The following is a 22,562-nucleotide window of genomic DNA, read 5'->3' as shown; positions in this document are numbered from 1 at the left end:
AAAGAACGTGAACTCCACATAGGAACAAGCCGCTGGTTTATTTGTTCAAACTGGGAACTTTCTCTCGGTGACTCCATTGCACCAACGCATGACCCAATAAAAAACTTTTATGGCATCCATGAATCAGCTCTGCCTAATCTCATGCTCTGTCTCTGAGAGGAGAACATCTGTCTAAATTGTCGTGATTATCGTCGCAAAAACTGAAGGAGCACGGAGTGAAAATGACTCAGGAGGAAATGATTTTCCTAAATCTAGTTTTACTGTCAAAGCACCAAGCAAATCCATCTCTGTGTGAGAATCTTTATCCTCCCCGGCGACGTGTCTAATCATCGCTGATGAGTGACTGACGTGAAACACCTGCCAGAAATATTTTGGGAACTCAGAGACCGAGAAGAGCTCGGCTTTGTGGCGATTAACATTGAGTACAGTCTCACTCGTGTCGGATTGCTTTCTTAAGGTCCCTCACACTTTAGGATGAGATTTTCACAATCTCACCTGATCTGAGGAGTCCAGAGGGAGTTGGAATAAAAAAGGGATTAAGAAAGAATTTGGAAAATGGGTTTTTAAAATGCTCCCTCCTCACCACCTGCAGGTACCTCTGATAACACAAGGAGATGATTCCTAAAACTCCTGTTTGTCTATCGATTTGCTCGATATGTGTCTCATAACACAGTTACAAAGACACTTATCCAAAGGTGACTCATAGTTTGTAGTGCTTGCATTAAATATATCCATTTCATTTGGTTTGGAATAGAGGAACACGTGCCACCCAGAGAAGATGGCAGTGTGGTAGACCGTTGTACAATAAGGGCTTAGTGGGGCAAGACTCAGAGGAGTGCATCACTTTAATCAGAGCTCTGCAAAAAACCAGGTCAATCTGCAATTAACCCGAGCAGGTCTTATGGTCACTGCCTAATTCATACTGCACAGTTACACTTATCATATCATTAATCAGGCATCAGGGTGTGATATGGACTGCTGGCCTATGTTAATTCAAATTTTGAAAAAAAAAAAAAAAGAAAGAAAAAAGTGGAATTTTTGTGTTTTGTGTGGAGTTTGCATATTTGTGTGTTCACTCCGAGCCTGTGCAGCATTTGTCCAGGACTTCCTCCCACTCTCGAAAGATTGTGCCTGGAAGTGCCTGAGTGCAACAGTTAGTGGAGAGAGTTTTCTCACTGCTTTTGATTGGAGTTTTTAATGATTTGTTGGTCATGTTACCAGGTAATTTCTTCTCTTGTTGCTTCACTCAGGCTGGATACTTGTGACTTGGAAGCATGGAAATATCAGACAACACAAAAATGTAGAAACTACAACTAAGCTTCCTGGTCGTGAAGAAAATACTTCCCTGAAGATTTAATGAGCTCTCTGAGGACGCGGAGGTCTGGTGTGGTGTGTTTTATTTGCTTCTTGTTGTGACAACAATCCTATTAGCTCCAGTAATGAGAGGTCTCAACCTTACACTTGCCATCTGTGTTGCCCTGGCTTCCCCACAACTCCTCTAATCTGGTCATTTCTGCAAAAATAAATGTCTTTGGGCATTAGGTATTATTTGCCCTGTTTTCACTGTCGCTTGCAGGTTTCTGTCAAAGCATATTTTTCTCTACCGTCCAATTAAAGGCGTCCTTTTTGCTCACATGTGACGAGCCTCTTACTTTGTGAATTGTTTGCTCTCTTTATATATTTAGATTATCCAAGTTTAATGAGTCTGCCTCCAGATCCTCTGTAAACATGACCTTGTTCCAAATGTTGACTCCACCTCTCGCCACCTGTCGGCCGAGGTCGAGGTACAATCTGGGATGAAGACAGAGGTAGATGATGTGTGATTTGGTGCACTAGAGAGAGAGAGCAAGAGAGAGAGAGAGCGAGAGAGAGAGTGAGTGACAGAGACGGATCAGCAGAGGACGAGACGCTTTTAGCTTCATTCAGAGGATCACCTCTCTCGGCTCTCAAGCATTAACCGTGGCCTTTGCATGCGAGCGGAGACACACACTGGCTGATAATCTTGTGTGTGTTTATAGTGCATGCTGGGAAGGCTGTGGATCTTCTCTCAAACTTGGGCTGATCCTGCACTCTATCGATCATGGCTGCAGTGACCGGGGCTGTAGTTTTACCTCAGGGGGATGCAGCCACCTGTCTACCGCTTGAAAAAGGCACAGCAGTCATGGGGAGATTAATCCAAACCTGTTGAAATCCGTGAAGTTAAAAAAGAAAAAAAAAAACCTTTGAAGCTGCAGGACTCGAGTCCCAGGAGAGCAGAAATGGCTAAAAATCTCAGCCATCATGCTCCACTGGCGACAACGGCACATCGGAGGAAAGTAAGTCGCTTCACTTGAGGAACATGTCGGATAGCAAACGTGTCAGAATAGCGAGCTGGAGAGAGATGTTGGCAGCGCTGCGCGCAGAGGCTTGGACAAACGCCACTTCCTGCTGATGTTAGAGCTGCGAATGCGACAGTTCTGATCAGTTGTTTATTGAACTGTGAGCTGATGAAAGATGCGTCTGTGTTGGGGGAGCATCTCCAGCGCTTTGATCAAAAACAGATAACATTGGGCTAGATTTGGTCTGACGTCCTCCAGAGCGGACGCGCGGGGAAAAAAAAACTGCTAAAACTCGTTTCTGTTTTGTGTAAATCTGAATGATCGTATGCTGCTCGATACCAGGGCTCCTGCTGTTCTAATCTCATTTTTAAAACCAAGCGTGTTTGCTTTCAGGGGTAGTGTAAGACTGCTGTTTGCACATGGCGGAGGACTTTACTCATACTCACACTGAAAGCTCGGGCATGATTGCTGAGCACACACACTGTTTGACTATGTAGGGCTGAACCTGGCTGAACCTCCCAGTGTCCAACTCCACTGTTTTTATTCAGCGTTCTCTGCAGGAGCTACAGGTGCATGTCAAAACTTACAAGGTAATGGTGAAGTTCATTTTTACCATACTGAAAATGTAAACTGTAATATTTCAACTTTTTTTGTTTAGTTTGTTTCAGTTTTGAATTTCAGTGTATGTAATGAACATTAGGAACACTGCCTGGCCGGGTGGGAGGGAGGGAGGGAGGGAGGGGTCGGCAGAGTGCAAACAACCAAACATATTCATATTCATGTCTCTGGGCTATTTAGAGTCATCAGTTAACCTCAAGCGTTTGTTTATGGACTGCGGAAAGAAACCAGAGTCTGAGGGGAAAATCCATACATGCACTTGGTAAACACGTCTCCAAACTGACTTCGAACTGGGCGGGGATTTTCTCCATGTCTGATACAAGCAGTATCTGCAACACCTGAGTGGCCTGTAAACAGAATAATGAAATGATAGAAACAACGAATGCAATGAAGTGCTCGTTTAGAATGACCAACTTTTCAGGCTTCTAAATTCTAAAGGTCAGTATTCAAAAATACATTCATTTGTGCAATGCTTTTCACAAACCGGATAAGTTGAAATACAATAAAATTTTAACTGCTTAGATCTTTGGGAGGACACGGAAAAAAAAAAAACAAAAAAAAGCCTGTCCACTGGGAGAACATGCAAACTCCACAGAGAACGGTCCCTGTTTTGAGCTGGGAATGTTTCTGTCACATGACTGAGCTGAACAGTCCACCAACATGCAGCCTCGGTTTGATGTGCACCTGTAGATCCGTGTGGAGGCATCTGAACGCTGAAGGACGATGCTGTTGCAAACATCATTGGGTTGAAAAGTACTGGGGAGGAAAAGCCAGTTGGTCACAAATGTCTTAAATAATGTGACAAGCCACAAATCTATTTATGCTAAAAGGTAAAACGTGAAAGATGAAATATAGCCCTGGATGCAGCTCATTACAACTGGTTCAAAACAATGCAGAATTTACCTTAATGTTCATTTTTTAGTATTTGACTTTGTGTTTTAAGCAGTTAATCTCAATGTTCTTCACCTCAAAGCACTTCACTTTTTTGACCTATGTGTTATTTAATTTCATGGGTGATTGTTGAAGTTTTCTAAAGAAACTGTGATCGCCAAATTCGTTAAGTTGTGCTTTTGTAGGCTGGACTAAAGAAAATGCTGATTTTAGTACTCCGGTTGCTTGTTTTGAGAGTTTAGCCTCAGTGTGCTCATAACTCCTCTATAATAACATTAAATCGGGGGGTAATTGAGCCCAATGAGAGTAAGAGCTCTGTGAAGTTGCTGGTATTTCTTTTGGATAGCTGTAATAAAAAAGAACGCTGGCTTGATAATTGCTGACATAGAGATGCATCTAAAAAATGGAATGCAAGTTGTTAACACAATTGAAATAAAACAATGAACGCTTCTTATACCCATAAAAATATATATTTCAAGCCTTTTTTCTTTATTTTATAGTTTTATGTTATACATCTTGAAAGTTTAGTATTTTAAATTTTTTTTTTTATAGAGGGAACATCATCATCAATTTTTTCACAATTGAAACACAACAGATGCTTAAAACCTTTCAGGTTTGTTGAGATGCAGCTGCGTTAGTGACCTTTTTAACCTCTGCAATGTAAAAATAAAACCAGTGTCACAAGTGTTGAAGTGAGAATCTTCTCTAAACCAAGTATTGAACAAAACAGTTTTCATTCACTCCAGCAGGAAAAAAACAAACAACCCCACGCTTCAGGAAAATGAACTCAAAACATTTCATCTCACTCTCCTCTCTCCAGACCACAGATTTATTTGAAATGATTGAAAAGATGCAGGTAAGACGACGCATCGATCTTCGACTCGCTAAGCTGCGCTCACTAAGCAACTAACCAGTCGGCGTGCCTCCTCCTAACTCTGCGGCTCTCCTCTCCTCCGCCACGCCGCTCATTATCTTTCTGCACACGAGGAGGATGTGGAGTCGTGTGGTTTCAGCGGAGTTGTCAGAGCCAGCGTGTTTTTCTCGGCCTCTCTGTTAACATTCTGGCTGAAGTAACGGCTGACAGCACCGTAAGCTTATTATCTCACCTCAGAGCTATCTCCTGCTTTCCACGGGCTTTGGGAAGGATGTTTAATTTAATCTTTCAATCTCACACATAATAGGCCATGAATTTTTAACATGGAGCTTCATCAGAACTTGTCATGTTTTTTTACGCATGTGTGATAGAAATTTGTGAATTAATGATGGAGAGCGTGTTACCCGTCCTGCAGGAAATATTTTCGGCCCGGCAGTGTAGTTTAGCATCGCTGTATATCTTACAAGCCGATATTCTTCTTTTGCAGTGATGCGCCTCCCCTACAGTCAGACGTTGTGTTCGTGTGATGAATTGTCTCTCCCGATCGCAGGCGCCAGCGCGCTGCACTGATTTAGTATCGCCGCATCTCTTTATCTGCATCGATCTTCCTCGCTCTCTCTCGCACATGCATGCACACCTCAGGTGCGGTGGTGTTTCACTTCACAGTGTCACTTGGCTTTTGAATAATCCGCCGCTCTCCGGTGGCTGACAGACTCCCCAAACGCCTCCTTTTAGCATCTGCGATTGTCTTTCAGCATCTCCTCCCTGCAAATGTAACATATCTCCTTTTGTATTTTTCCATCTGTCCCTCTTTGACTTTGCTTTGTTGCCTGCTGCATATCTCTCGGGAAAACTCTGCTGTTATGTAATGAGTCTGATCTTTTTTTTTTTTTAACTCGGTTTGTTTTGCTGTTTAGATGCTGATATCTTTACAACACTACATAGATCGGTTTCCTTGTCTGTATTTCGACGTTCACCTTCAGATTTCTTGACACTGGAAGTGTCTGTGATCCTGCTCTCCCTCGCTCTGGTTAACCCACGCTCTCTTCTAACAGGGCAACAGGATGGACGAGCAGAGATGCACCTTGCCTCCACCACTCAAGGTACAACCCTACAAAGGGTTATTCACGCACAGAGCAACCACTTCATCATTAAAGTTTATATTGCAGTGAAATGTACATCCTTTGGTGCACAGGTTGAAATAATACTTTGCAGCATTCTGTGTTAGAAAGAATCAATGAGAACCATAAAGGAAAGCGATGCTTTGATCAAGATGTGCATTGATAACTGACTCCTATGGCATCGCTCAGCAGATTTTCATTGCATAACGGTTATGCAAGTACTCTGAAACAGTGTCCTCTGGGATTATAGAGTTGGGCATTGTGGTTATTTTTATTCTTTGATGAGAAAACAAAACCGATTTCTGTCTCTTCTTTTTTCAGACCGAGGAGGACTATATTCCATATCCAAGTGTCCACGAGGTAAAAACCTGTTTTTCACAGCACTTTTCCTTATCTGTGCTTTTTTCTTGTTGTTGTTGCTGATGTTCAGAAAGATCACACATAAACGTTTGCTGTTATATTTTCTGAAAACAGGTGCTGGGGAGGAAAAGCCCGTTCCCTCTCATACTCCTGCCGCAGTTCGGGGGTTACTGGATCGAAGGGACGAACCACGAGCTGACCGACGGGGCGGACGCCGAGCAGCTCCAGCCTCTGTCCCCAAACACTCGCACCAAGCTGGAATGTAACACGACTGCTACGCTCTTTCGGAAGCACTTCCTGGGAAAGGTTAGACACTTTGTGCACTCAATCCTGGATTCATTCCTGTACTCCAGCTTCAGTTTATTGTTGTTTAACAAGCACAAAGTTGAAGATCAACTTTATTAAAGATGCAGATATTAGGATGGAATGTTTAATGTTTTTAATTCTCATATATTGAAGCAAGTTGTAGCCATTGTGATTATTTGGATTTTTTTTTAAATTCAAATTACAACAAAAACCCAGACAAGACTAACTTTAAAGAAACATACGAGAGACGAGAAACATACTCATACATTTAGGACTGTTCTTAAGACAAGAGACTGCTCCTAATAAAAAGGTTAATTTCTTTATTTTTCCTAATGAAATGGTTTCCACCAGAGTTTTAATGCTTTATTTCCCTCCTCTACTTAGTGATGAACGCACAAGAGTGTTTCTTAAAACCATTATTATGCTAAAATCACTTAGAAATAAACCGTCAAATATATTCTTCAATTCATTGTTTCTGGGTGATTCTTCATAACAACATAAAGACACTTCATTCAGATTAATAGTAGTGCTCAGTCATGCAAATGCATCATTGTCATCACTCAAAAAAAAAAAAAAAAAAAAAACATCTCACAATCAGTTTAGCTTCTTTGCTCATTATAGTAATGAAATGAATCAGAAAGAAGCGAATCCCAGCAGAGGAAACCATTAACGGAAGCCAGCCTCACAGTTCGGCCCCTCGTGTGCCTTTTGCTCGTGATGATGAATTAGTCTTCGCCACCTGTTCATACACACGCATAATTTGAACAAATCTGCAGTTAGTGGGAAACGGTTCCTCTGATTGGGTAGAAACTGGCTCCAGCATGTTTACATGTGTCATGTGCGTGTGTGTGCCTGTTTATGTCAGAGAGCACAAACGGCGCCCGTCTTCTCCTCTGCCCCCAGGAACACTTTAATTACTATTCAGTCGACGGTAGCCTCGGACACCTGGTGTTCTCCCTAAAATACGATGTGATCGGCGACCAGGAACATCTCCGCCTCATGCTCAGGTACTCTTCATTATGTATACACCGTCCGGCATAATGAGCGTGTGTGGCGCAACTGAACATTTTGAGGTGATTGATCCGTTCGCCTCGACAAAGCGCCGTATTGTTCATGATCAGAAGAGACAGATGGTGAGAAATCTATACTATTTTTTTTTTTGTTCCTGAAATGCCCGGTATTGACTGGATGAACACACTGCCTAAGAGTCGTAAAGCTATAGAGAGTGTCAACAGCACTGTCATTTCCACGGCAGAGTAACAGATGGACTATTTAGGCCAGTGAGTGGGAGGGGATGGACGGACGGATGGATGGAGGGAGGGAGGGAGGGCGAGATGCAAAGAGGGGCAAGGGTGAGGAAGTTTGTGGACGGTCCATGCCGGATCATCTCTCTCTTTTTCTGTTCTATGCCTGTAAATGCAACGCTTCCTGTTTCATGTCTTCACCAGGACCAAGCTGAAAACCTACCATGATGTGATTCCCATTTCCTGCCTGACAGAGTTTCCAAATGTGGTCCAAATGGCCAAGGTGAGGAAAATAAGTGTTGTTGTTGTTTTTTTTTTTAATAGAATAAATAAAGCAGAGATTGTTGAGGAAGTCTTTATGCACTCTGACATTTTCCACCTTTTTGTTGAATTTCAGCTTGTCTGTGAAGAGGTCAACGTGGACCGCTTTTTCCCCGTCCTTTATCCAAAAGTAAGTTCTGATTTGTGTCGTTACAGCTGCTGAGAGCTTCTTTGCCGTTCTGAACATTTGGTATTTCAAACGAAGGTATCACTGCTGTTCAAAGCTTCTGTAAAAGCCGACTGCAGAAGTACCAGATGGAAATATCAATACATTCCCAACTTTCCCCATCTGTATGCACTGCTGCACTTTTAGTCTTTAGAGGATCTTTTCATTTTTTTTTTTAATTTTTTTTTTTTTAAATTAAAATATTTCACTGCATTATTGATCTTAATTGGGTGTACATCTGCACTTTTGTACTCTCGCTGGGTTTTTAAATTGCAAATGAAGTGATTTGAATTTGAAGAACCAAAACACTTTTACTCCCTGTTAACACCTGAGACCGTATTTGCATTCATGCCTTTATGTTTATTGAGAGCCGATGGTTTCCTGTTTCCAACATGTGATTTAACCACTTATTGATGTTTTTCATCGGGGACACACATCCTAAAGGTGCAGCGTTTAACAAGCATCAGCTGTATATTTACCAGCTGCTAGATGCTGATCGTAGTTTTAACATTCTGCTCTAACAGTCTTTTCACTTGATTCAGTGAGAAGCGTTTGATCGTCTTCCTGCAGAATCAGCTGCAGAGTTTTTTTTAACTCACACCTACAACAGTGCACACATCCGTCCAGTTTTAATATCCTTTCAGTGATTAACAATACATAACAGAAGACAAGTTAAAATTCTTCTCCTTGGTTTTAGAGCTTTTCGTCGTCAATCTCCTGTTTCCATCTGACTCTTGGCCACAACCACATCACAACCACTTTACTGATCCTTTCAGGAAGTGGCGCCAGAGCTGTGAAATGTGCTGCTCCTCCCTCAACAACGACCTGTTGACATTTTTAGGAAGTGGCTGAAGACTTTTTTTTAAAATATTATCTAAGGAGGCTCCTGGTTAAACACGTGTTTCCTTATTTTGTCTCTGAATCTGTGTCACATCTACTTATAGTCTAAATCATGAGGTCTTTTTATCAGTTTTGCTGTAATTTATTGTGACTCACTTTGTGATTTTGAGTTAATCTTTTGAAAGTGCTTCATGAATTTACATATGGATGGCTTTCATTCCTACTGAAAAGTAGCATGAGAGACAGAGAACGCAAACAGAGCTATGAATGCAGGGAGAAAGTAAAGTAGTAATCATCATTATCTTCATTATCGTCATTTTCATCATATTTTTGTACAGCATTTTCTAAAAAAGAACAGCAGCCAAGCAACAATTAGACCAGTAACATTTATGAGAAAAAGTAAAAGATATACTAATGAAGCGGGAACAAACAACAAGAATAAACATTCTGCAATTAAGTCAAGACTTGTTCGGAATGTGAACTAAACGGCAGAATGGAAAAATAGAGAGTCATAAGTAAAACAAAATGAGTTCCGCCATCACTGCAGGCAGGGATAAACCCTGGACGGGTCTCCAGCTCACCATGACTCATTCATTCAGCTCAGGCTTACCAATCACCATCGAATGCATGTTTTTGAACTGTGGAAAGAAAATGTGATAGGAGAACATTTGCACGTATGCACAGGGAGAACATGAAGAATCAAAGGACCCCAAACCCAGCCCAATGCTTGATCTTGGATTTAAATTAACTTCAGTTATTTCTTGGTGAAAATTGCATTTTTTTAGACAGACTTGAAGACCTGAATGTTATTTTTTTTTTTCCAGGCTTCAAGACTGATTGTCACCTTTGATGAACATGTGATAAGCAACAACTTTAAGTTTGGAGTCATCTACCAGAAGTTCGGACAGGTAAGTGATGGGTGACAGGAGCGTGCATCCCTGATATTCACCCGCTGAGAACAACGCGCCACGCATTGTAATTTCTGATTCTCTCAAGTAAGCTGATTATGCTCAGCCTTTTCCAGTCTTAATTACGGCTTTCGTTCTCGCTCGGTCTTTGTGGCTGCCTTCAGCACACCCTCTCATTTTCTGAGGCAATCACGGCTCTTTTGTTTACTACGTGACGAGAGGGGGGCAGAAGAGCAGCATTTGCACCTTCAAATCAACATGTTTAGATGAGCACGTCCCAGAAATTCAAACACATTGTTAAATACACGGTAAACGACCCGTAAGGCCATCTCTTGAAAACAGCGAAGGCCGTCCGCCGTTCTTTCAACACGTTTAGCATTCTGGAGGAGCGCCGTGTGCAGAAAGGCCTGATGATTAAGGAGGCATCTTGCATGAGGCCAGCAGATCATAAACACAATGAGCAACGGGATCATTGTTTTCCCGTGTTTGTGTTTTAGCGGCCTTTTGTGCTCACATCGCCACTCCAGCCTCCGACAATGTCTAATCAACTGTCTGTCACAAGTATTTAATTCACAAGCTCTCCAGTAGCCCACCTCTCAGTATTTCGTTGCACTTACTTACCTACTTCTGCAATCGATCGAAGCCAGATCGGTCGTCTCAGATGCAAATGCAGTGTGTTTTAACAAGCACGCACAGCGCACACTCGCCTGCTTTCAGTTATTGACCCGAATGGTCTGCTGCAACAAAAACAGTCAACAGAGACACTCTAGTAAGCAAATATGCATATTTTAATTGGTTTTCACTTTTACTCTCTCGCAGTGTTCCTAATCGTTTTATATTTCTCATACTGACATGTTGTGTGTTAATATTTTAAGTGTTGTGGACACATATAAGCCTTTGAGTTTTCATATTGGGATTTTTTTTTTTTTTTAACTGGTTGCAGACTTCAGAGGAAGAGCTTTTTGGCAACAGTGAAGAGAGTCCCGCCTTTGTAGAATTTCTGGAGTTTCTGGGAGAGAAAATTGAACTGCATAACTTTAAAGGGTAAGAGCCTAACAGCGGTCGGAGAAGCACTAAAAATATTCCGCCATACATTTTTATAACGTGATGCCAGCTGCAATTTATATCACACGGAGCCGGCTACAGGAATGATGGTCATGCTGCTGCTGCTGCGATGGAGAATATCCTGTTAGACATGGCTGTGTGTGCCTCGCCTGCAGTTTCCGCGGAGGGTTAGACGTCACTCACGGGCAAACGGGCACAGAATCTGTCTACTGCAACTACCGCAACAAAGAGGTCATGTTCCACGTGTCCACGAAGCTGCCTTACACAGAGGGGGACACCCAGCAGGTACTGTAATACAATACCCGACCAACACGCCTCCTGATGATTCATGGGAAGCAGCCAGACAGGTTCTCTCTGGGTGTTATAGCGCCACGTTTCTTATGTGCATCTGGATTGTGCCAATAAATTGCTGCAGGTAGTTGTAAAGTAAATAAATAAATAAATAAATATGGTAGTAAATACGTATCATTTTGAATTTATGCCCTGGCTTCTGCGTGTGTGAGCATCACACACTTCAGCTGCAGTGATCTGAAGCTAAGACGCTTTAGACGCAGCGCTGCACCCACTCCCTCATCTCTCTTATGCACGCAAACATTGTTTGATATGGAGAGGCTCACACTGCGTGTGCCGTGGTGTTTTGCACAAACACAGATGTGACATGTCTATATGTTCAGTCGCCCAGCCTGGAGGGCATGTCACACACAGTGCTGCCTTCATTTAGCAGCGGCTCCCCGGCTGCAGGAGAGCAGCACTCCCTGGTGGTGCTTCACTGATTCACATGCAAACTGCTGATGGAAGCAGCACGGGATTCTCCTGCTTCCTCTTTAAGCCCGTGCAATTTGTGTGATTTTAGCTCAGCTAGCGACCGTCCACATGATTTATCTATTCGGCTGTTTTGCCAGCAGTGTGTTGTTGCTGCAGCTTACTTCTTAATTTAGACTTTGCTTCCTCAGCAATTTGCTGAAAGCACCACAATAAGTCTCTTGTGTTGCTGTTTTTTTTTTTCAATTCCACTGAGCATTAATGATATGAAATAATAAATGTGGCTTTATGAGACCAGCAGATAATTAATGACAGTAATACTTTTCATCCAGCATTTGGCACCAGTCTTCTTTCATCCTGCCATTACTGTTGTAGAAAAAAAGAAAAAGAAAATAAGAACACGTTTCAACCCAAAAATAAAGTTGCTAAGTGACTGTGGGGCTGTTTCAGTTGCAGAGGAAAAGGCACATAGGGAATGACATCGTGGCCATCGTATTCCAAGAAGAAAACACTCCGTTTGTGCCCGACATGATCGCCTCCAACTTCCTCCACGCCTACGTTGTTGTCCAAGTGGTCAACCCTTGCTCCGATGATATTCTCTACAAGGTAACCTGTGTTCTCTGTCCTCTTGTTTCATATCGTGTTAATATTGAAAACTCATGTGAGAGAAGAGGTTGGAGTCTGTGCTCAGGACGAGGCTTTTTCCCAACATGATTTTTGTTGTTGTCGAAGAAATAATAAAAATAAATAAGCAGGAGGTAAACACATTGGTTCTTTCTTTCAGAACATTCTTTTTCCATCCAAATGTGCTGAAAGTTGATGATGATTAAAATGAGCTTTAGAGCAACAACAAGCCTCTAATTAGCCTGAGAAGAGCAGTTCGGAGTGGTGGGTGGGATCGCAGCCCGTTCCCACACTCTGAGAACCCCGTCATTGAAACCAAAGAACAAATTTACATTCGATGTTTATGTGATTAAGGACTGTTCCCTCAGTTAATTTCCTCCCTCCTTAAGAGAAGTATGGATGTTTTGTTTGTAGAGTCATTGAGTGTGGCATGGCCGTGTACAAGAGAAATAATGATATTTATGAGGTTTTGTGAGTGTTGTGGGAGAGGACATCAGATAGTCTTCAGAGTGTCTACTTCAGCTTTATACATTTAAGATCCACAGCACTAATTCACCTCACTCTAATTTTACAGGTTTCAGTAACAGCACGTGACGACGTGCCGTTCTTCGGCCCAGCCCTCCCGAATCCTGCTATCTTCAGAAAAGTAAAGAGAAAAAAACTCCTTCTTTTGTTTTTTGGGGGCTTCTGCATTGCCAAAAACTGACACTTTTTCTCTTTCCAGGGCCCTGAATTCCATGAATTCCTTTTTACTAAGCTTATAAATGCCGAGTACGCCTGTTACAAAGCTGAGAAATTTGCCAAATTAGAGGTAAATTGTTGAAACCCATTTAAAATATTCTTATTATTTTGCATGTCAGATCTGAGACATAAAAATAATCCCCTTACGTTTGTTGTTTTTTCTCATTTCTTCTGGTAAGGAGCGGACGAGGTCGGCCTTGTTGGAGACGCTTTACGAGGAGCTCCATGTGAACAGCCAGGCCATCATGGGGGTCGGAGGAGAGGATGACAAACTGGAAAATGGGAGTGCTGCAGGAGGGGGCTTTTTTGAGTCCTTCAAGGTAACCGGAGAGGCAGGAACAGAGGCCCGGGCTTTACACTAACTGCTTCTCTTCCTGAGCTCAAAGATGGTTGAACAGATGTTTATTTGTTGAAAAAAGTAATTTTAAATTGAACTCTTGCTTGTGCATAAAAACTAGAGAAATGAAGACCTGGTGCACAGCCGGGCAGTTTTATTCAGACAGAAAAATCTATTTTACTTTCTACCGACCAGTTGAGTGTGCATTAAACAAATAAGATTAATTTCCCTATTTAGCAGGCTTTAGAGGTATTTTTTTGTTTTGCAGTCAGTTATGTAGATTTCATACAAAGCAAAAACAATCCATTACTGGAAGTACCTTTATACCAAACATCCCAGCAAGAATGAAAATAATAATCCAACTACTTTAGTTGTCATTTTAAAACCCAGATCAGTGTTTTTTATGTGGATGTTGGACAAATGATCTGTCTGGCGCTCTTTGTGGATTATTCTTGCGTACATTCAGACTGGGCTGTAAGAGCTTTATCAGTCTCCCTCGATCTGCATTAATCTGAATGAGGAGAAGCTCTGCTGATCTGTGCTGCTTGAACTCAATGTTCTTTGCTTCCCAGCCTTCCTTTCTTGTTCTTTTGAGCTTTATAGCGACGCTGTGCTTTCTGCATGCTTTTTGTTTAGCTTTGTTGTTGTTGTTTTTTTTAGTGTAATCTGTCTTTGTCAGAGGGAATGGATGGATTTCTTCCACTGCTGTCCGATACCCCCCTCCTCTCTGTCTCTCTCTCTCTCTCTCTCTCTCCACTCTGCTCTATGCTGGTAAAGTGGTGCTCTGGGCTTTAAACTTCTTCTGGCTGTGTTTAAACCCACTGTAGTCAGACATGTGTGGGCCATTTGGCCTTCCTACTTCCCCTATCTCTTCGCTTTTACCACCTCCCAAACAAAATGAGTCATCTGAACCCTCCTGCGGGCGCCAGAGCTTCGCAGCGCTCCCTGTCGCTTCCCTGTCTGTCAGGATTAGCATTAGGCCAGTGCTCTCTGCCTGTAGTGGCCAGTGTTCAGGGACGGCCCCGAGGCTCCTCTCGGCCCGTGGCGCCGCGCACCGACGCGGAGGGGGTCACGGGGGTCAGCGCCGTCTGAATGTATGTCCTCCTCCTCGTCTCTCTCCGTAGCGGGTGATCCGCAGCAGGAGCCAGTCTATGGACGCCATGGGTCTTACTTTCAAGAAGCCGCACACATTCTCCACTAGCCTGAGCGGCACCTTTAACCACAGCCCCGCAGAGAGCCCCAAATTCCCAGGGATAGTAAGTACAGCCCCACACGTCCTGGTACTGAGTGAGGTGAGCCTCGCTGCTTCTGCCCTCGACTAGAGCTCCTGCCCCCGTCTCCTTCACTTGCCTGCCGCACTAACGTCTCACTGAAGGGGGGGGTGGCGCCGCACACTCAGGCGAGGGAAGCATCCCCGCCTGGGTCTTGATCTTGAGTCGCACGTCGTGATTGTTTCACGCTGTCTTGCCACCACAAGATGAAGTTTCTGGACACTGGGAGAAGTATGTAGGTCATTAGAGCAGCTTCCCGTGTGTTACGTCCACGTTATTTACATCCCGATGCATCTGCACAGTTCAAGAGTGCCCACCCCAGCTCCAATGTGGGTCGAGCTTTCTTTGAGCGAACGTGTGTATGCGTGTGTGTATGTGCATGTTGTGGTCAAGCCTGTGGACTTTTGTCAGTCAGCACTGTGTTGTTTTGATTGAAATTGTTAGTTCTTAGTGAGTGAAAAACCTTGTAACCTCACATGTCATTATTCACTTTTGTATGATATAATCCCTGAGGGTTGATTAAATTCATTTTATTTATTTTCTTTCTTTCTTTCTTTCTTTCTTTCTTTCTTTCTTTCTTTCTTTATTTATATCAAATTTCAGCTGATTTGCTGAAAATGCTTGTTGACTACATGCAATGTATATTTGAATGTTTTCAGATTTTGTGAAAAAGGAAAAACTCACTTCATTTAATTTCCCGCTTGTTGTATTTTTTTATCCTAAAATACACCGTAAACAGGCGCACAGTGGAAAAAATGCTTTCCAAGCTAACTGATATTGACCGACATGTTTTATTGATGAGCACAGCGGACCTCTCGGTCTTTGCCAGTAACCCCCGTCTTGACTCGATTCCACATGTATAACATGCTTTATGTCCTCCTCTGCTGTTTTGATTTACTCCTCATTCTCTCCCTCACAGGCGTAGGTTCTCACATGGCTGGTTTACCATTTTTTTCTCTCCCATTCAGCTGCCATTGTTGCCCCCATGGAGCCAAAAACGTCTTCTCTTAACACAGGCTTTGTATTTGTTTTAATCAACATGACTTACCGCATGGATTCTCATATATATGTATATATTTGTATCTCATGTTTTTTCTCCCCCCCCCTCTCCCCCTCTTGTCTTTATCATGTCATGTGTCGTAACCACTCTCACCATCCCCGTTTGACTTTTTTCTGTCTCTCCCCCCCTGCTCCCCCTCTCCCTCCCTCTCTCATTTCTCTCCTCCCCCTGTGTGGCTCAGTCATTGCTTGTCCCAGGCAAAAGCCCCAGTAAATATGGACGCCGAGGCAGTGCCATAGGGATAGGAACAGTAGAAGAGGTTCATGTCTAATTCTCACTACTCTCTAACGACTCGCTCTCCCGTCTTTGTTTTTATTTATTTCTGTCTGCATGGTTCTTCTGCATCACGGACTTTTTCTAATGTCTATTCAGGATAGTCTGCAGCATGCTCTACAGATAATGTACGATGATGAATAAATTCAAACAAATGCATACATATATGCACATATTCTCCATGGAAAGTCCAAGCTTTTGCATTTTGCGCTATCTGCTATGCATATTTTAGCATTAAAAGATGAGCAGATCTGCAGTGATTAGATCATTTGAATGGTAAAAGCCATAGTTGACGTTACCATGCCGGACTTCTCACTGTTTGATATTGTAAGATATCTTCTGTTCTTCCTGTCTCATCTTCTTTGCTGCAGTAGTACGTGTTCACCTACTGTAGTTCTTTGTGACTGTTCTGTATTGTAATTCCAGTATGCTCATTCCTCTCTTTTTAAGAGATGAATATTGATGATTTGATGAGCCTTACAGAGAAAATAGAAAAAAAAAAAGCTGCTCTTTGAAGCCACATTAAAGAAAGGGCTTTTTTTTTTAATTCTTACTTTGAGAGCTTTAAAGGGGAGATTGAATGAACAAAGCAGGTGCTGAGAAAGCATATTTAGTGGGAGGCCGTTCAGCTTTTAAACCTTCATCTTTCATCTCCCGCTTCAGTGTGCTTTGCTCTGGCTGAAAAAAATCCCTCCCATTAAGCTGCTAAGCGCATATTTAAACATTTCTGGAACTCTTCTTATCATTTAGAGGGAGCAATGTCAGTTTTCTGCCTGTTTATTCAGGCTAACATGTTTTTAAGAGGTATTTTTTTGTTGTTGAGCGTAAATGACAGAGTAGTTAAAGTTACTCAGTGATGAACTAATCGATCGATTTGAATTTTGCTTCTTTCACTGAACGATATCGGAGGTGTTGGGAGTGTTTTGACTCTGAGGCTGACTGTTGCTTTCTGCTCCTTCCATCAGTCTTTGATAATCCCGGGTAAAAGCCCCACCAGGAAAAAGTCTGGTCCGTTCAGCTCCAGACGAAGCAGTGCCATCGGCATCGAGAACATTCAAGAAGTCCACGAAAAGAGGTGAGCGTCTCCACAGCACCTGTGGCGGCCATCTTTAATAGCTGCGCATTCATTTGTCTTTAACTGATCATTCATGTGTCCCGTTTCTCGCGCAGCAGTAGAGAAAGCTCCCCGAACACACAGAAAACCCCCGACAGCGGCCACGTCTCTCAAGACCCCAAATCGGACAACTCGTCCAATCAGAGCTCTCCAGAGGTGCTCACTACCACCAAGAACAGGTATGTAACGCCTACACATCAGTGTCACACGTCTGCGATAAAGATCACACTCTTTGCGTTGCTTGTGTTTGTGAAAAGCGTCGGACGCGGTGCAGGAGAAAAAACCAGCTGTTGTGGAGACGGGTTAACCCCAGGTGTAGTGCTTATCTCGTTGGCAGAGCTCCATCCATCCCCGAGGCGCACGACCTTTCCCGCTCGTCGTCCAACGCCAGCAGCTTCGCCAGCGTGGTTGAAGAGAATGAGACCGAGGCGGCGGAGGACTACGACACAGGCATGGTGGGTGGAGTACGCAATAACAGAGCGGCTTGTGTGCACAGCTAAAATGTTGCATTCGTCAAAAAAAATCCCCAAATCTTCCACGATAATAATTCTGTTGTTGACTCCTATTTTATATTTTGGTTGATTTAAATCTGAAGAACACCAGAATGATCCTCCGGCCGCTCACTCGCCTCCTCACACACTTCTACAGTCATAATCTGGCACCTACACACTCTGCTGCTCAAACCACAAACGCTGCTTTCAAATATGAAACTTCGGTTAGGGTGAGGGGGTAGAGGAGAGAAAGGGAGAGGACACGAGGGCAGAGAGCAACATGAAAACAGGCAGACTGTCAGAAGAAAACAAGCTAATCCAATTGCTGCAGGCTTACTGGGGTCAAAAGGCTCAGATTAAGAACTTCTCATCCCTTGTCAGAGATTCTCCAGAGAGAGCAGAGAGATACCTACTCCAGGAGAAAGAGACACTTCTAGTGACATGTAATGGTGAAACATCTTGTAGAGTGAGAAAGAAAAGAAGCTCAGTGCAGGTCTCCCAACTTAAAGCAGCATCATTAGAAAATGGTCCAAGATGACCTGAACTAACCCAAACTGTCAGCTTTAGTGATTAGAAAAGAAAAAACTCCAACATGTTCCTGATTTTATAGACATTCTGCAGGTCAACCAGTCCTGCTGACATGTCTAATATTGATGTATTTTAGTGCTGTCAGTTTTAATCGCATTGATCGCAATTTAATCGCATTGATCGCAATTAATCGTGATTAATTCATGGAGAACTGTCAACAATTAACTTTTTTAAAGTTGAGATTAATTGCAATGAAGAATCTAATTATCATAAATCAGTCCCAATGTCAGGAAAAAACACTATTATCCTCTAATTCTTTTCTTTGACCCAATTGGCAGACCTCAATGGATTAATCGCGATTAAAATTGACAGCACTAATGTATTTATGACTTGTGTCCTTTGTGCACCAGGAGAGTCTTTCCTCTGCTGGAACGCCACATAAGCGGGACTCCCTCACCTACAGCACCTGGCTGGAGGACAGCATCAGCAGCAGCAGCACCACCAGCCGTGGGAGCTCCCCGGGTAAGACACGAGGAGAGCATGAAGCAGCTGATCCTCACCGTCACACCGCCTCATCGTCTGACTTCCTGCAGTTGTAGTTGGAGGACGGTCGACTTACATCTGCATATTTACCCATGATCAGATGAATAATAGATCTGACTGCCCAGAGTTGTACCGGCTGTGGAAACATGCCAGTAGAACGCAGAGGATATGGTCCACCATGCTCTAAATTTAAGGCAAAGAGCACCAGAGATCTCTAATACCTTGAAAAGCACCAATAAGATCTACTTTTAAGTCAGATCGCAAGTTATTGATTATAATCAGAGGTGGAAGGTCACAAAAGCAAAAAATACAGCCATATGAACCCTTGTAATTGAACATCTGTTGGGCTCTATTGGTTTGTTGTTCACTGTGAAGCGAGCACAGATAAGCTCTGTTCATTCTGAAACTAAGAGTATTGATGTGTTTTGATTTTATAAAAACAGTTTGCTGTTAAGGAATTGCTCAACATGTTAAGTGTCGTGAATACTTTGATTTATTTTGGGTGTTTTTTTCTTTCTTACTTTCCTTTTCTTTTCTTTCCACTGACCTTAACTTGAAGTGTCGTGTTTGAGGTGAAGAAAAGCAGATGGAGAAAAACAGAGATTTCAGAATTTCAGTCACTTATTGTGCTTTAAAATGTTTTATAGGATGATCTGAGCAAACTCTCCTCCTTGTGCCTCCTGACAGACTTGCAATTCATTTGTCAGTTTAATTTTCTATAGAAGGACGTCAGAGCACAGTGTTATTGAGGAATTGCACAACTGTTTTTAAAACATTGTGAGAAACATGAAAAATCTGTTTGACATAGACACAATAACACCATGGAAGTGTTAAGTCGATGCCATTATTCATTCATTCATTTATTTAAGAAAAATAATGACAGGAATGTTTAAAGGTCAAATAATTAGGTAAATCATTATTATTACATGCAATGTATAAATGAATGTTTAATAAATTCCAGCTGCTCAGCACTAAGAAAGAATCAATTCATAATTAACTTTCATGTTGGTGAAAAATTAATGGACAACTTACAAGCCGAACTCACTTGTTTGTAGCTGGACTCTATAAGTCGTAGGAAAATGAGGCAGAACAGAATGAAACCTGCAGAGAGGTGAAATATATCAGCGAGGCAGGAAATAAACTGTGTGCTCAAAGTGTACAGATGTTTTCTGGTGAAACAATTAATAATTCTTTAGTTGTGTTAACTTTACACACACATATATATATATGTATATATATATATATATATATATATATATATATATATATATATATATATATATATATATATATTTATATTTATATATGTGTGTGTAAAATATATATGTATGTATATATATATATATATATGCTTGCTTTAACACACTGCTGTTTGTTTTGTCCTTCAGGGCCCGGTAAACCTGACCGAGGGAAGGCAACAGACATCCGAATCAAACTGGAACGATCACACGACCATCAGTCCTCATCAGTGAGTGAACACTCCGTCCTCTGCACTAAACTCCTGAATACTTGTCTCTGTGTGGGTTTTCCTTTCTTTTACCTGGAATTTTATCCAATAATTGAAACATTTCCTATTCTTATTTACCGTCACCAAACTCACAGATAAAATGGTATTCACTGTTATTAATTAATTAATGTTATTAAACAATAATCTCTCTTCTTTACAGTCTGGTATTGCTGTGTTGATTTTCAGTGTGTTGTCACTGTTTAACTCTGTCCTGTTTGTGTGTTTTTCGCCGTTCGTCTCTGCAGAACTGCTAACTCGAACCACCCGGTTGCATCCCGGTTATCCATCTTCAGGTTAGACTTCGTCTCTCTGCTCTCATGGTCCACACATTGTAGTGAAACCACTTCACACACATATATTGATCTTGTATACGTTATCCAGTTTGTGGTTGCTTTTTCGGATCCCTGCTGATGATGCACAAAATACAAGATATCTAATGACTGAATGGAAAGGATTCCTCTATTAACAGCCGATATTAGTTTTGATCAGGCATCTCTTTTATTCCCGCAGCATTCCCATAAGTCACTGTCCTTCTGGGAGATAAAACAAGTGCAGGTGTTTGCCATGACCAGAGACGAGTAGGATGAGGCTGAAGAGTGTGAGGAAGAGGTGACGGAGCAGATGGAGTCTGGCCAGCCTGCGGCTCAGTGAGGCCGGAGTGCAGCAAAACCACCAATCCGGTGTTCACCGCCGAGGACGACGCACAAAAAAGGGGTCCAGCTTTTGCACAGTGTTGTTTCCTTCCACTCTTTTCTTTGCCTGTTCACACGTCTGTTGCCTCGTTGTGTGTTTTTCTACCTGACCTTCGTTTAACAAGTGCACATTTTATCAGCAGATGTCTTTTTTTTTTTTTTGTGAGAGGTGTTGCTTTGTCTTAGTTGTCTTGTTAAAGCCTCAATGTGCTGGCTATGTGAAGTCAACACTGTGCCATTGTGCTCTCTGTTGCAACAAAATACATTCAATATAACTACCTGGACGGTTTTACCAAATCAACCTGGGTTAATGAAGGTATCTATAATGTATACATAATACCAAATATTACCGTTAAGGATGAGCATTTTCTTATAAAATATCCAACATCATGTGAAATTGTACGACTTGATGCTTCTAAATGTGATTATTTTCTTGGTGAAACACATCTAGGGAAACAGTGTAGCTCCAGCTGACTAACATTTAGTTACCGTCACAAACCACAGGAAACACCGCACTGGACGATAGTCAATTATGCGTTTTTTTTTCTCTTCTTCTCGTCTTTTACCTCCTGCTTTTCAATCATTTTCTGGGTTTGTGGGGCAAGAAACTGGACAGCAGCATCACACACGCAGACACACACACACGTTAAAGGTGGAATATTGCAGTTTTGCTCCAGCACTTTCTTTGTACGGACGCATCCAGTGATTTTTCTTTTGTGCTCATTATCATGTTGTGATTTATAAGTACGTTTATGGACTCTAAGCAAACCTCAGATAAAAGAGCAATGATGCAGGTAGACTACACTTACATGTTGAACTAATAACTCATGGATAAAACTGGAAAACAGACTTTAAAACTCTTCTAAATCACCTCCTGGAGTGATTTACCTGCTTTATGTGTCTTTTCCAAACAGTCACAACACTATGTTCTGAGTTTTGTTCTTTTTTTTTAACTTGTTTTTATTTATTGATTTAGTCCCTGTCGATAACGGCTTGTATGACGATCATCTCTCATACTGTACCTCTACACGGTGACTACATCCATCAGCCTGTCACGAGCTTCTGTTGTGTGTCGCTTTGGCGTGAGTTATAATGTCGTCATCTGTAACCTTCTGTATATTTAAGGGGTCAGAGCTCTCCAAAAGCAGTAAACTTGCAATGAAGTCACATGAGACGTGGATATTTATTTGCTTTGAAAGTGATGAAATGACTCAAAATATGACTACTGATTCTGTAAATAGACATTTATTGAAGTACGGAGTGAATAATGCACAGACCGTTTATTTGAAGTACGCTTGAACGAGACCGTAAAAATTACTGCCAAGTTTGCATTGTTTCATCTCTTGTATTCCTAATTTTAAGTATTATTAAGAGAGTTTTATATAATAAAGTTATTTTAAAAGCTACTCAGACTGTTCTGTAAAAGGGAAAATCTCACAGTACATCCTGCTGATCATTTCAGTTGCCTTATGTCATGAACAGATGGTGTAAGAGTACAGCTAACGAAGCAAATAATAAGCAGCCAGCAGGATTTAAAATAAAATGAATGTTTTGTTTCTATTGTAAATAAATGCCTGGAAAACTTTA

The 22,562-nt window shown here is 41.9% G+C and overlaps 1 protein-coding gene across 9 annotated transcripts in view; it reads left to right on the top strand.

Annotated features, from left to right (window-relative positions):
* Window positions 1–22,562, top strand: part of LOC115408672 (rap1 GTPase-activating protein 1-like) — a 49,128-nt gene extending 26,566 nt beyond the window's left edge. For 4 of the 9 annotated variants that reach the window (XM_030119535.1, XM_030119538.1, XM_030119541.1 and 1 more), the window contains 23 exons: window positions 4,648–4,683; window positions 5,757–5,804; window positions 6,144–6,182; window positions 6,297–6,488; window positions 7,392–7,495; window positions 7,937–8,015; window positions 8,130–8,183; window positions 9,884–9,967; window positions 10,911–11,011; window positions 11,188–11,317; window positions 12,245–12,400; window positions 12,993–13,064; window positions 13,143–13,229; window positions 13,339–13,479; window positions 14,621–14,752; window positions 16,009–16,086; window positions 17,066–17,175; window positions 17,271–17,393; window positions 17,534–17,669; window positions 18,644–18,755; window positions 20,165–20,244; window positions 20,529–20,576; window positions 20,794–22,562. In XM_030119535.1, coding sequence (XP_029975395.1) covers window positions 4,648–4,683; window positions 5,757–5,804; window positions 6,144–6,182; window positions 6,297–6,488; window positions 7,392–7,495; window positions 7,937–8,015; window positions 8,130–8,183; window positions 9,884–9,967; window positions 10,911–11,011; window positions 11,188–11,317; window positions 12,245–12,400; window positions 12,993–13,064; window positions 13,143–13,229; window positions 13,339–13,479; window positions 14,621–14,752; window positions 16,009–16,086; window positions 17,066–17,175; window positions 17,271–17,393; window positions 17,534–17,669; window positions 18,644–18,755; window positions 20,165–20,244; window positions 20,529–20,537 — 2,103 coding nt within the window. In that variant the 3' untranslated portion in view covers window positions 20,538–20,576; window positions 20,794–22,562. The remainder of the gene's footprint in view (window positions 1–4,647; window positions 4,684–5,756; window positions 5,805–6,143; window positions 6,183–6,296; window positions 6,489–7,391; window positions 7,496–7,936; window positions 8,016–8,129; window positions 8,184–9,883; window positions 9,968–10,910; window positions 11,012–11,187; window positions 11,318–12,244; window positions 12,401–12,992; window positions 13,065–13,142; window positions 13,230–13,338; window positions 13,480–14,620; window positions 14,753–16,008; window positions 16,087–17,065; window positions 17,176–17,270; window positions 17,394–17,533; window positions 17,670–18,643; window positions 18,756–20,164; window positions 20,245–20,528; window positions 20,577–20,793) is intronic. The other 5 variants (XM_030119536.1, XM_030119537.1, XM_030119539.1 and 2 more) reach the window with 5 other exon arrangements.

Source organism: Salarias fasciatus, chromosome 20 (assembly GCF_902148845.1).
Source record: "Salarias fasciatus chromosome 20, fSalaFa1.1, whole genome shotgun sequence".
Lineage (NCBI taxonomy): Eukaryota > Metazoa > Chordata > Actinopteri > Blenniiformes > Blenniidae > Salarias > Salarias fasciatus.
Note: the sequence above shows the minus strand (reverse complement) of the source record. Positions and strands in the feature narration are given on the sequence as shown.